Source organism: Myotis daubentonii, chromosome 2, assembly GCF_963259705.1.
Source record: "Myotis daubentonii chromosome 2, mMyoDau2.1, whole genome shotgun sequence".
In the NCBI taxonomy this organism is placed as follows: domain Eukaryota; kingdom Metazoa; phylum Chordata; class Mammalia; order Chiroptera; family Vespertilionidae; genus Myotis; species Myotis daubentonii.
Window position 1 is genome coordinate 165,290,743 of NC_081841.1, and position 13,269 is coordinate 165,304,011.

General features: G+C 38.1%; 1 protein-coding gene across 15 annotated transcripts in view; it reads right to left on the minus strand.

Annotated features, from left to right (window-relative positions):
- Nucleotides 1-13,269, minus strand: part of RBM26 (RNA binding motif protein 26) — a 132,130-nt gene that overhangs the window by 9,278 nt on the left and 109,583 nt on the right. For all 15 annotated transcript variants that reach the window (XM_059684930.1, XM_059684928.1, XM_059684923.1 and 12 more), the window contains 2 exons: nt 11,527-11,613; nt 1,042-1,155 (listed from right to left, as the gene is read on the minus strand). In XM_059684930.1, coding sequence (XP_059540913.1) covers nt 1,042-1,155; nt 11,527-11,613 — 201 coding nt within the window. The remainder of the gene's footprint in view (nt 1-1,041; nt 1,156-11,526; nt 11,614-13,269) is intronic.

Below are 13,269 nucleotides of genomic sequence, written 5' to 3' on the forward strand. Positions count from 1 at the left end.
CATGTATATGAGTTTCAAAACACACAATTTATTCTTGCATTTGACTATGGATATGTGTTAACAGCCTTGAATGCTCTTCAAACAAAATGAAGTGACACTGATAAGCTAACAGAGATAAAACATGTGTTTGTTTAGTGTCCCTACCTTATCTTTATTTTTTAACTTCCTCAACTTTCTCCTACAGCCTATTTCATGATTAAACAAATAGAGTTGCTTATTTTTAAGTCTGGGGTTGTTCAAAGGGCTCACTGGTCTTTATGCTCACAAGTCTCAGACTAACTACTGTTACCCAAGAAAAATGTAGTCTCTACAATTATCCCTCTGCTCAAATATGCCTCTCAACTATATTCCCCGTCCAAGCTCTTGGTTTATGGAAAGTTTTATTATCACTTAAGGTTCAGTTCAAAGGTCACCAACTCCTTCAAGATTCTTATGGACAGAAATAATCACTCTTTCCTTTGGATTCCAACAGCATATTGTTCAAATCTTTATTCAGCATATCAGTCTGCCTTTTATTATAATTTGTTTCTTATGTGTCTGTCAGCACCACCCCCCTTTCCAGTTTATAAGCTCCTTGATGATAGGGACCGTGTCTTATTCATTTTTATGCCTATCACAGTATCTACCATATACCAGGCATTCATTCTAGTGAACTAAAACAATATGAATTAAAATAAAAAGTACCTGAAATGTTAATAAAGCAATTGAGAATATATACTTTAAAACTTGAAATATTACAAGATTTCCTATGGATAAAAAATCTAACAAATAATTATTCTTTTAAGAATAAATGAAAATTGAGTGTGTGTGTGTGTGTGTGTGTGTGTGTGTGTGTGATTTGCATATATTCTTTTTGGATTAGCAATCCACAGATTTCATTAATCCAGAAAATTTAAAGTTGTCTGCATTTATCTGATATCCCCTGCCTGAAATATGGCTCAGGAATAAAAGTTTTATGTTAAAAATCACAGCCATAAAATCACAATTTATATAAAAATGTGAACATTTAAGGGCAAAACCAAGTGAAAAAAACAAACATACTTCCTCTTCATCAGGTTCAACTTCTTCTGTTTCAACAGCTGAAATATTAGTTATTGGTTTATTCCATGCCAGTTTTAGATCCTGCCCTTTGAAACGAGCTCCATGAACTGCAGCCTAAAATAATTAAGAACATTAGAATATAGAACATTAATAATTTCTGAAGAAAAAAATACTATAGCACCTAATATTTAAATTAACTCACCTAAACACAGTGAAGACAGCTGTCTATTAATTTGATTTGTGGTTATTTACTGAATAACTATTTACTACTTATAATAATTTGCTTTATATGGTTATTTCTAAAATTAGCCTAGGAATTGGAAATTCCTTTAAAAAGAAAACAAGAACAATTTCTCACAATTGATCAGAGCTAATTCAGTACTCGCCATTATTTGACTAGAAAAACTATGTCTACATGTTTACAATATAATAATTGCCATTTAAGGCAATAGTCTCAAAGTACTTCAAGATCCTGAATCAAAGTCTAAGTTAGAATCAACAGGCTAAATGTATTTTTCTGCATTTTAATTCTTATAAATGACATATATAGTAACTATAAACTAGAAATTTTTAATAGAATTAAAATAATTTTGCATGCATCAATTATCACATTATTTTTATATTATGTCACATGATCACAAATTGATATATCACTATTATAAAATATAAATATCTCAATGAAGGAAAAATACGGAACTTTTCTATAAAGTAGTTTCTACAAAGCTTCCAGAATTGCATATAAAACTTATTAGTAAATAGTAAAGTCTAAATACTTGCTGCATTAACTGGCTGCTTTGGAAATAGTGGATTCAAATTAAAGTAACATGAACTAACATAAATCAATGTAAGCAACATACCAAAATAACTCATAGTCACGAAAGATTTATAGCACAATCTCAAAGTACAGTACAATGTGAAATGTAGAAACAATTACACGTTCAATGACATCTGACCATGAGTTGTGTGACATTAAAGTCCCCAAGTATAAATTTTAAATTTGCACATATAAATTTGTGACAAATCTATAGGATTCCATGTCTAATAAAATGCAGCTCAGGAGTTTTTAGTCCATGGCCTCCTCACAATGTCATATAACTAAAAATTTTTAAAGTACTTATATATGAGATTTAAGTCCAGAAACAATTTGTAATTTTTCAAGCTGTAACTATTACATTATATATAAAAAAGGCTAATATGCAAATCAACCGAATGGCAGAACAACCAGTCACTATAACACGCACTGACCACCAGGGGGCAGATGCTCAATGCAGGAGCTGCCCCCTGGTGGTCAGTGCATTCCCACAGGGGGAGCGTTGCTCAGCCAGAAACTGGGCTCAAGGCTGGCGAGCGCAGCGGTGGTAGCAGGAGCCTCTCCCACCTTTGTGGCAGCGCTAAGGATGTTCAACTGCCAGCTTAGGCCCACTCAGTCGGACATCCTCCAAGGACTCCCGGACTGTGAGAGGGTGCAGAGCGGGCTGAGGGACCCCCTGAATGCACAAATTTCATGCACTGGGCCTCTAGTATACTATAAGGAAAAAGGAACTCAGAATATTAAACTTTTATTCCCAGAAATTATATTATTTGTGGTAAAGGTGGCATTTTTATTTTCAGACTTACATATAGAGCACATAACTAATTATGTTGGTGTCAGTGAAATGTTGAGTTTTCAGCATGAAAAAAGAAGATAGAGCTATGAAGACCCCTAAGATTAAGTAAAACCCTTATAATCCAGAATTAATTTACAAGTATTAGTAAAGGCTTTCTTTCTTCCTACCTACCTACCTCTCTATGTATACATATATGTGTGTATATGCATGTGTGCATAAAACTCCTAAAGTTGAGAATTAAATGGAACATATCAGTAGTTGCTTTGAATTTATTTTATTTGTACAGGGTATATGTGAATATGTGTATAAGTATATGTGTACATGTGTGTATGAATGTACGTATATTTTTTTCACTCCCAGCTACGATCACTGAAAAGAATTAGTGACTGTAATGTACGCAGTAGTAATAAGCATCTGTAGTACTTATACTGTGGTTTCAAAAAACCTTTGCTCTGTAAAAACAATCAGAGCTCCTCAGAGAAATGGCCAGCTTTCAGGTCTTGAAGAGAAAATGTATAAGATGAACTCAAAACACTTTTCATACCAGAAAGCAAAAACACCATCAGGATCCTGTCAAAAGGACTGTTAACAAACTTGTATACTGGCCACAAAAATGGGATAATCTATACTAATAAAAGACTATGTGGTCATCACACCCTCACACCATGATGACCTCACGCCATAACAATCCATCACCAGGAGGCAGCGTGTGCAGTGGGTGTGCAAGGATGTGCAGGGCTGCGTGGGCAGCAAGGTGCATGGGTAGGCGGGGACTTGACGCTGTGTGTGTGGCCCGGAGGCGGGTTCCTGCGGCTCCACGCAGAGCCGCGGAAGCAGGGTCAAGCGGCTCCGTGTGGTGCAGAGGCAAGACCACCGGCTCCGGCCTACCTCTTTGGGGCAATCCATCGAGGAGCCCCAGATGGGTGGGCAGGGCGGGCCTACCTCTTTGGGGAGATCCATCACGGGGCTCCCGCACTGTGAGAGGGCACAGGCCAGGCTGGGGAACCCCCAGCTCAAGTGCACGAATTTCGTGCACTGGGCCTCTAGTACATAAATAACTGAGAACAATGGACCAATATCCATAATATGTTTCAAGCTATAAGTTATGATGGTATAATACCAATCAAGCTATCTCAAAATATAAATCTTATTTTGGATCCTTAAATGAGTAAAAAAATTTTAAGAAAACCAGGGAAATGTAAACCTTAACTGGGTATTTAATAATGCCTAGGAAATATCAATCATTTTTTAGGTCTAGTAAGAGTATTGTGTTTTATTTTTTTAAGATTCTAACATTGAGAGACACACTAAAATGTTTACAGGTGAAATGATATGATGACTGACAGTAGCTCTAAAATAAAGACAAGGAGGATTATAGTGGGTGAGATATAGACAAAATAAGATGGGCTGCAAGTGGGTACTCATTAAAGGTTTATGATGAGTATATGGGGGTTCATTTCACAAGTCTCTCTAATTTTCACATTATGAAATGTAAAGAAAAACTATATTTAAAAACTCAAGCATTTTATTCATAGGCTTGCTCTAGCCCTTTGCCTATTTATTCTTGCACATCGTCAAAGTTTGCAGTCATACACAGCACAGAAGGAAAAAAAGCCTAAGATCTGACAAATGATGGAGGAAGAAAAAAGTCTGGAAAGTAGTTACCAGTATGTGATAGATTCAATATCTTACTTCGAAAATGGTTCTGGAAATAATTAACATTTTGAAAAAAATGGGGTTAAACAAAATTAAACAGAAGTGTTTACCTTCTGCCTTTACAAGTCAACTTAGGTTGTGAATCTAAATAAAATATACAAAATGCAGCTTTTCACAAACTTATCTGACAAAAGAATTCTTTGTTAGGGAAGCTCTTGTAGAATCAGTGTTCTGTAAAAACAGTGTGGGAAAACTGACCTAAGGTCATAAGAGTTAAAGCTGCAATCCTATCCTAGAGTACCTTACGTACCATATGATTAAAGCTAATTTTTAAAAGAAGGCTAAAACCAAGTTTATTAATGTTTGTAATAACCACAGTATACAATGTTTATGCAGGAGTTACATTAAAGGACCACAAATTTAAAAAGAAAGTAAATTCTAATTTTTTAGAACTTACAGGGAAAGAATTCTTTCATTCCTTTAACTCCTGAGTTCAAACCCATGGCCACTTTCCAACAAGTTTTAGACAGATTTACTAATTCTGATAGCACACTGCCCATCATATGGCAGTACTTAGTAACTGTTAAGTAAATCAGTAACACACACACAAAAGGTTCTTCTATACACATGATTTGATTTCTCTTAATTGAATCCACTTACATATATTGTTCTTGCTATTAATTTAGTATTTATTCAGTCAGCCCAATCAACTGCTAACTGCTTATGTTGCACTATCTTTTATGAACACAATTTTATATTTCTACCTTCAGGTCTAAAGAATGAGAATTTTGAAGTAATTTACTCTTTCTTGTCTCTATTCAGTTTCCAATCATTTCTCATTCTGAAAAGAAACCCATAGTGATATTAATAATAGCTAACATTATAGCCAGAATTAAGAAGGTTTACTATGTCCCCAGGCATTGTTCTAGGTAACTTTGTAAGTTTTGAATTAGTAAATCCTCACCATTCTCTAGAGAAAAATTTCTTTGAAGCTACCTTACCACACCACACAATGCCAAACTGTATGATTAAATAAAGAGTAAAACAGTAACTTTAAGGAGAGAAACACAAGATAATCTGTTGAAAACAGTTTGAGGCATGGGTGTGAGAAAATGCACTCGTAGAACAAGATTCACTTTCCTTTTGATATAAAAAGTTATACACCTCTTTGTGTTTAGAACTGATTCTTATAAAATAGGAACTTAACTGTTCCTTTACTAAAATTGGATCCTTGTATCTTACAGAGGTATAGGAATAATTCAAAGTAGGAAAAATAACATTCTCATCAGTCATGAGAAGAAACTACGTTTTTCTATCCTGTTTCGGTACTTATCCAACTTTAGGAAATAGGGTGGTGATAGGAAAATAGAAAATACAACAGCAGGAACCATCTTCTAACTAACTAAATCAAATTATAACTATCTTAGACTAAAGCTAAAAGTGTTCTGTTTATATTATTATTCCTTAAAATATTTTTATCTTTTTTCCTAGGGAAAATTTCTCCCTTTTCAAGTTGTTATATTTGAACTAGAGGCCCAGTGCACGAAATTTGTGCATGGGTGGGGTCCCTGGGCCTGGTTAGTGATCAGGGCCGATTGGGGCCAGGCCGATCAGGGGCAGGCTGGAGAGGAGGCGACTGTGGCCAGACCAGGTGCGGAAGGAATGGACACCAGATGCCAACAGTGCCATCACAGGCCCCCCGCCACCATATGAGTCCCCGCCTCCCCCCCCCTTCCCTTGCTGCCGTGCTACCACTAAAGCGGGAGGGCGGGCGGGCAGCAGGCTGATCAAGGCCTACCAGCAAGGCGGAGGGATGGGGCACAGGAGGTTGGCCGCCAGCCACAAGGAGGAAGCCGGCCCTTGGCCTCCCTGGGAAAGGGGCCACATCTGCCACCACCCATACCCGGTTCCCCGTCCCAACCTGAGGGCTGGCCCCGATCAAGTGATCAGGGCCTGGGGGAGGGACCATGGGAGGTTGGCTGGCCAGGGGAAGTTGGCTGTGGGCGCGCACTGACCACCTGGAGGCAGCTCCTGTGTTGAGCATCTGGCCCCTGGTGGTCAGTGGATGTCATAGTGACCGTCGTTCCGGTCGCTTAGGCTTTTATATATACAGATGTCTCAATTACCTTATTCTTGTACTTTCACTTTGAAATACTATGCATCTATTGATTATAGAACGTAAAGAGACATTCATTCATAAATCTACAATAAGAGTTTAGAAAATAAGAAAAATGAATAAATATTAGCAAAGGTTGACAAGTTTCTTGAGAAAGCCTATCCTTTATCTTTACTTTATCTACATTTTGGTATTAAATTTCCTTATTTTACACAATGATGGTGATGATAAATGCAATCTTTTGTACTTTTTAAGCATTCTTCCTTGACAAAATTAAAGATTAGCATCCTTATGTCAAACAAACTAATTTTTAAATTACTAAGCCTAATGTTTACTGAAATCCAGATCTTTAAAAAACCACTTCTTTAGCCTATACTCTGCCTGTATAAGATAAAACTTCAACTTAATTTTCTAGTCTCTTTTAAAATAGAATGTTACAAAATTTAAAGAAATTTTATGGCTTAAGGCAGTGGTTCTCAACCTCCCTAATGCCACGATCCTTTAATACAGTTCCTCATGTTGTGGTGACCCGCAATTTCATTGTTACAAATTGAACATAATTAAAGCATAGTGATTAATCACAAAAACAGTATGTAATTATATATGTGTTTTCCGATGGTCTTAGGCGACCCCTGTGAAAGGGTCGTTCGACCCCCAAAGGGGTCGCAACCCACAGGTTGAGAACCGCTGGCTTAAGGAATAGTTTATGGTTTAACAACTTCTATATCTTAATTCTAAATGTTTTCACAGCAATAGTATTTACCCTGAAAAGGTAACTCTCATTAGATCTAACTTAACCTAGGTTATTTTGTCACTTATTCAGTGCTAAAGTCTTTCTTATACATTAATCCCTGATCTTTTCAATTCACCAGGGCGCGCGCGCGCGCGCGCACACACACACACACACACACACACACACACACACACACACAGATATCCAAGATGGAAAAATCAAGACTCAAGAAAAAAGGCAGATGTCAAAAGTCTTAGCAAGGGCAAAACTTCCCAAAATTAGGTCTTTCCCCACAACCGCCCTCAGCCACATAAGCAGAAAAAAGTAGTATGTATTTTTTAAATTATTACTAAATCCACAAACTTGGTAATACATTATTGTAACCATCTGTACAATAACTATCTGTGACTACTTCCTAGAAAGCAAATAGAACTCAGCTACTTATCTAATATTACATTGAAAATTATAACTGAAGCCATTATTTAATGGAAGATCATTAAATAAAAGATTGCTCAAAACTAGATTTATAGGATGTGAGGGCGATCTGGCTGCGACATCTGTCACCCCATTGATCACCAGGGTTGATTCGGCTGATCTGGCTGGCTAGGCGGGTGTCCCCCTCCTCCTTCATCGATCCATGTGCGTCCATCCCGAAGCTGCGCGCTCGGTCGAAGAGGACAACCTTCCCCCCCGAGGAGAGGACCGGTCTTCGGTCAAGGGTATACGAGTAGCTGTGCTCCCCTGCTAGAACCTCCAAACAAGCTCTCTCAAAACTAGATTTATAGAGGAGAAACCAAGATGGCGGCATAGGTAAACACCGGAAATTGCTGCCTCGCACAACCACTTCAAAAATACAACTAAAAGACAAAACGGACATCATCCAGAACCACAGGAAGGCTGGCTGAGTGGAAATTCTACAACTAGAAGGAAAGAGAAAAACACACTGAGACTCAGAGGAGGTGCAAAAGTAAAGTGCAGAGGTACGGAGGCGCACGCGGAAAGGGCTCGCAACTGAGGACACGGCTGTCTTTTTCAATCAGGAGGGAGTCTCAAGCTCCCCATGGCTCTGAACTCCAGTTCCGGGCGAGTCTCTGGGGACCTAGACTCATACGGGGAGAAACTGGACTGTCTGGCAGCGGGTGGAACTCGAGGGCGGCTTTCTCTCACAGGTGCTTGCAGTGATTACTAGAGCCTCTTAGGGCAAGACTGAGGATCAGCCATAGCTGTTTGCCCAGACCTGTTGATTCCCTGAAACCCCACGCCCCCACCCAAGCTGTGCACAGAGGCTTTTGCATATGAATAACCTGGCCCTTTGCAATCTAAAATTACCTAACAAACTACAGCTGGGTCAGAGAGACCCAGAACCCAAAAGAAGTCCCAAAGCCCCAAGCAGCTTGCATTGCTTCACAGCTGGGCCTCATCTGGGCACCTCCAAACCCCAAACAAAGAAGAAGAATCAGCAGATCTCTCCGTAGCTCCTGCTGGGTAGCCTCAGGCAGAGGCTAAATTAGCACCTCCTTAGAGATCCAAGTGCCAGTGTACCCATTGTTCAGAGTGGGACCATCCAGATTACAACTCCTCAGATCCATAAGGGACACACTCAGGGGGCAGACTCAGAGAGCACCAAAGCCCCACTGAAGCAAGTCTTGCCCCAGAAGGGTGTCTTCAGCACAGAAGTTCTCCCACCATAGACACAGCTGATTCTCACAGCCAATTGGTCTGCAGGTCAATTCCTCCCAGTGATACCAACTACAATTAAGGCTTAACTACAACAAGACTGTGCACACAGCCCACAAAGGGGTGCACCAAGAGTGTCCAACTCAGGTAATTGGGGAGGCTGAGCCACTGGGCCCTATAGGACACACAGCACACAAAGCCACCCTATTAACACAGGGAGGCAGCCAAAATGCAGAGACAAAGAAACAGGTCACAAATAACAGAAATGGAGGAAAGCAAACTACTGGATATAGAGTTCAAAACCACGGTTATAAGGTTTTCAAGAATATTCTAGAAATTGCCGATAAATTTAGTGAGACCCTCAATAAATCTAGTGAGACCCTCAAAAAATCTAATGAGACCTTCGAGGATATGAAAAGGGACGAAATAGAAATTAAGCATACACTGACTGAAATAAAGAATATTATACAAACTCCCAACAGCAGACTAGAGGAACCAAAGAATCAAGTCAAAGACTTGAAATACAAAGAAGTAAAAAACACCCAACCGGAAAAGCAAAAAGAAAAAAGCATACAAAAATATGAAGATAGTGTAAGGAGCCTCTGGGACAACTTCAAGCAAACCAACATCCAAATTATAGGGGTGCCAGAAGAAGAGAGAGAGATATTGAAAACCTATTTGAAGAAATAATGACAGAAAACTTCCCCTACCTGGTGAAAGAAATAGACTTACAAGTCCAGGAAGCGCAGAGAACCCCAAACAAAAGGAATCCAAAGAGGACCACACCAAGACACATCATAATTAAAATGCCAAGGGCTAAAGACAAAGAGAGAATCTTAAAAGCAGCAAGAGAAAAACAGTTAGTTACCTACAAGGGAGTACCCATGAGATTGCCAGCTGATTTCTCAACAGAAACTATGCAGGCCAGAAGGGAGTGGCAAGAAATATTCAAAGAGATGAATAGCAAGAACCTACAACCAAGATTACTCTACCCAGAAAAGCTATCATGTAGAATTAAAGGTCAGATAAAGAGCTTCACAGATAAGAAAAAGCTAAAGGAGTTCATCACCACCAAATCAGTATTATATGAAATGCTGAAAGATATTCTTTAAGAAGAGGAAGAAGAAGAAAAAGGTAAAGATAAAAATTATGAACAACAAGCACATATCTATCAACAAATGAACCTAAAAATCAAGTGAATAAAAAATCTGATGAACAGAATAAACCTGTGAATATAACAGAATAAGGGGCATAGAAAGGGAGTGGACTAACAATTCTCGGGGGGGAAGAGATGTGGGGGGGTGCAGGAAGAGAGTGGACAAAAATCGTACACCTATGGATGAGGACAGTGGGGGGAGAGGGTTAAGGGCAGAAGGTGAGGTGAGAACCGGGTGGAGGGAAGCTATGGGGGAAAAAAGAGGGACAACTGTAATAATCTAAATAATAAAGATTTAATTAAAAAAAAAAGAACTAGATTTATAAAAATAGAACTCTATGATAAGGAATCCCCACCCCAGTACCTAGAAACTAGGTTATTACAGGCTCAGCTGAACACTTTTCTGCTACTTATCAGACCCACAATCTTTTATTGAGTACAATGCCCCAAGAGCAACCCCCATCTGATAAGCCCCAACAATGTACCATTTTGCTGGCAGGGAATATTTACTACAAAAAGGATGAATCAATATTTAGAAGGTATTTTAAAACTTATTTAGACCACAATCAACTTAAAACTTCTGAAAACCATCCAATAATTCATTCACATTAAATTAACTGTTTAGAACATTTAATGCATTTTTTCTAAGGACAAAATGGTGCATCTATTTCTCTACAAGTCTGAACAAAAAATACGTAAGGTTCCTATAAATTCCCCACATCTCATACCCATTTTTCTCTTTTAATCTTTTAAACCCAGAAGAAAGACAAGGTTGCATATACTTCTGGTCTTTCATTGGAAAGACAATTCAAAATAGTTTAAGACAACTGTACTAAAAGGACCCTAAAAGCTAGAACTTGGTATCATGTCTTGGGCAAAAAGTTGTAGAGGTTTAGTTGGGCATATACTGATTATGGAAACTTCTTTAGGGTTCAGTCAAAAGGTATTAAGCAGCAGCAGATGAAGGATGATTAAGAAGGGCAGCGATGAAAATTATATCTCAGTCTGACAAAGAAGACTTCATTCTAGGCCATCTCAGAAAAAGGATAATGGAAAGTGGAGTGAAAAAAAAGAAACAGAATTCCTGACGTCTTGAAACAATATAACTTGACATTCAACTTGGTTTCTATGTATTCTAATTATAACATGTTACATACTAGAGGACTGGTGCACAAAATTCATGCACCAGTAGGGTCCCTAGGCCTGGCTGGCAATCAGGGGTTATCAGCGCCTTCTGGCTGCCAGCTGGGGCCCTTCCTTCATTCCGCTCCACCCCCTGGTGTTCAGCACACATTATAGCAAGTGATCAAACTCCGGGTCTCCGGATTGAACACCCGAGGAGACACTTTCCATATTTGCCTTTTATATATATCGATGACATTTTTTTGTGGCCATGAATTCTACTGATATGTTCTATCTATTCTCAAAGTGTAGTTATGTAGTAAGTTTAAAAAATTCATTTATATTAAAACTTAAAAGCAAGATTTATAAAATATTTAAATCTGAATTTTCAGTAAATCAGATTATTTACAATACTTACTGCTTCAGCTTCTGCTCTTGTCTTGAATGTAATTACTGCATGAAGTGAAGAGTCATCAATCTGACAATCTTCAATTTCACCATATTGCTTTAAATTAAAAACAAGTATTTCCTCCAAATAAATATTTTGAAATATCCAAAATCCTAGTGGTTTTGTAAATTGTTAAATATCATATAACCCAAAATACATAACAATTCATGGTTATTAACAGAAAAAATGGTGAATAATTCATTTTAGCAGTTAATATTGTAAGATAGAGGGTGGTCCTATCTTCCAAATAACAATTTATAATTTTACACTTTCTAAAATTAAGGAAACTTATACTTCATTGAACTATTCTTTAAATAAAGGAAACAATGACCAAAACTGAGCTTCCTTATTGTCTTTCCTTTTATACTCATTATTTTCATTCCAGAATATGTTAAATTCTTTCTAAAGCAGAATATTTAATCCTCAGAATATTCTTAGTGTTTTGGGGTTTTTGTGTTTTTTTAGTATCATGCCCAATTTAAAGATGGGGGTGAAAAAGATTAAGAGAATTTAAGTAATCCCCCCCCCCCAAGTAATTAAGTAAATTACAAGGATAAGCATCCATATCTTTTGATCCTGATTTCACTCTTACTACAGACTCCTGTAGACCACACACACTACCTTTTCAGACATTTGAAAGCTAAACATATGAAATTATGCTTGTTTCGTATGTTGGATTTTTTACAAGTGAAGGAAGACTTTCTTACAAACAGCAACTTTTATCATATAAAATTCTAGTCCACGGCCCAGCCGGTGTTGCTCATGAGTAAAGTGTTGGCCTACGCACTGAAGGTTGGGGGTTTAACTCATGGTCAAGGGCACATACCTGGGTTGCAGGTTCGATCCCCAGCCCCAACTGGGGCATGTGCAGGAGGCAACCGGTTGGTATGTTTCCTACTCACACATTGATGTTTCTGTCTCCCTCACGCTCTCTCTTTCTCTCTCCCTCCTTACTCTATCTCCCTTCTACTCTCTTTAAAAATCAATGGAAAAAATATCCTTAGGTAAGGATTTTTAAAAAAATTCTAGTCCTTTATATATCATTACTAATACCTTCCTTCTTTCTTACACAAAAATAAAATTATAAACACGATTTCATTAAATGCACATGCACCTATACAGAAAAATTCTGTAAAGAGAATGAACTTTAGAATCAGTCAGATCCAAGTTCTGTCAGTTAAAAGCTGTGTAAATAAATTACTTAATCTCTTCATGCTTCATTTTCCTCATCTCTAAAATGAGGCACAATAAAGGTACCTATCTTTTAGAGCTGTCAAGATAATTCAAAACATAGTGAGTTGGCCGAACCGGTTTGGCTCAGTGGATAGAGCGTCGGCCTGCGGACTCAAGGGTCCCAGGTTCGATTCCGGTCAGGGGCATGTACCTTGGTTGCGGGCACATCCCTACTGGGGGGCGTGCAGGAGGCAGCTGATCGATCTCTCTCATCGATGTTTCCGGCTCTCTATCCCTCTCCCTTCTTCTCTGTAAAAATTCAATAAAATATATTTAAAAAAAAAAAAAAAAAAAAAAAAAACATAGTGAGTTATATAAGGCACTCAGAATAACACTTCCCCAAAAAAGAAGTGCTTATAAGTTTTAAGCTATAATTTTTATCTACTGGGACCAGTAGCAGTTTCCTTTCTAGGTTGGCTAGACCTAAAATACAGTATTAACACATAAAATTCCATCTTAATTTTAAAAATCTGGATGACT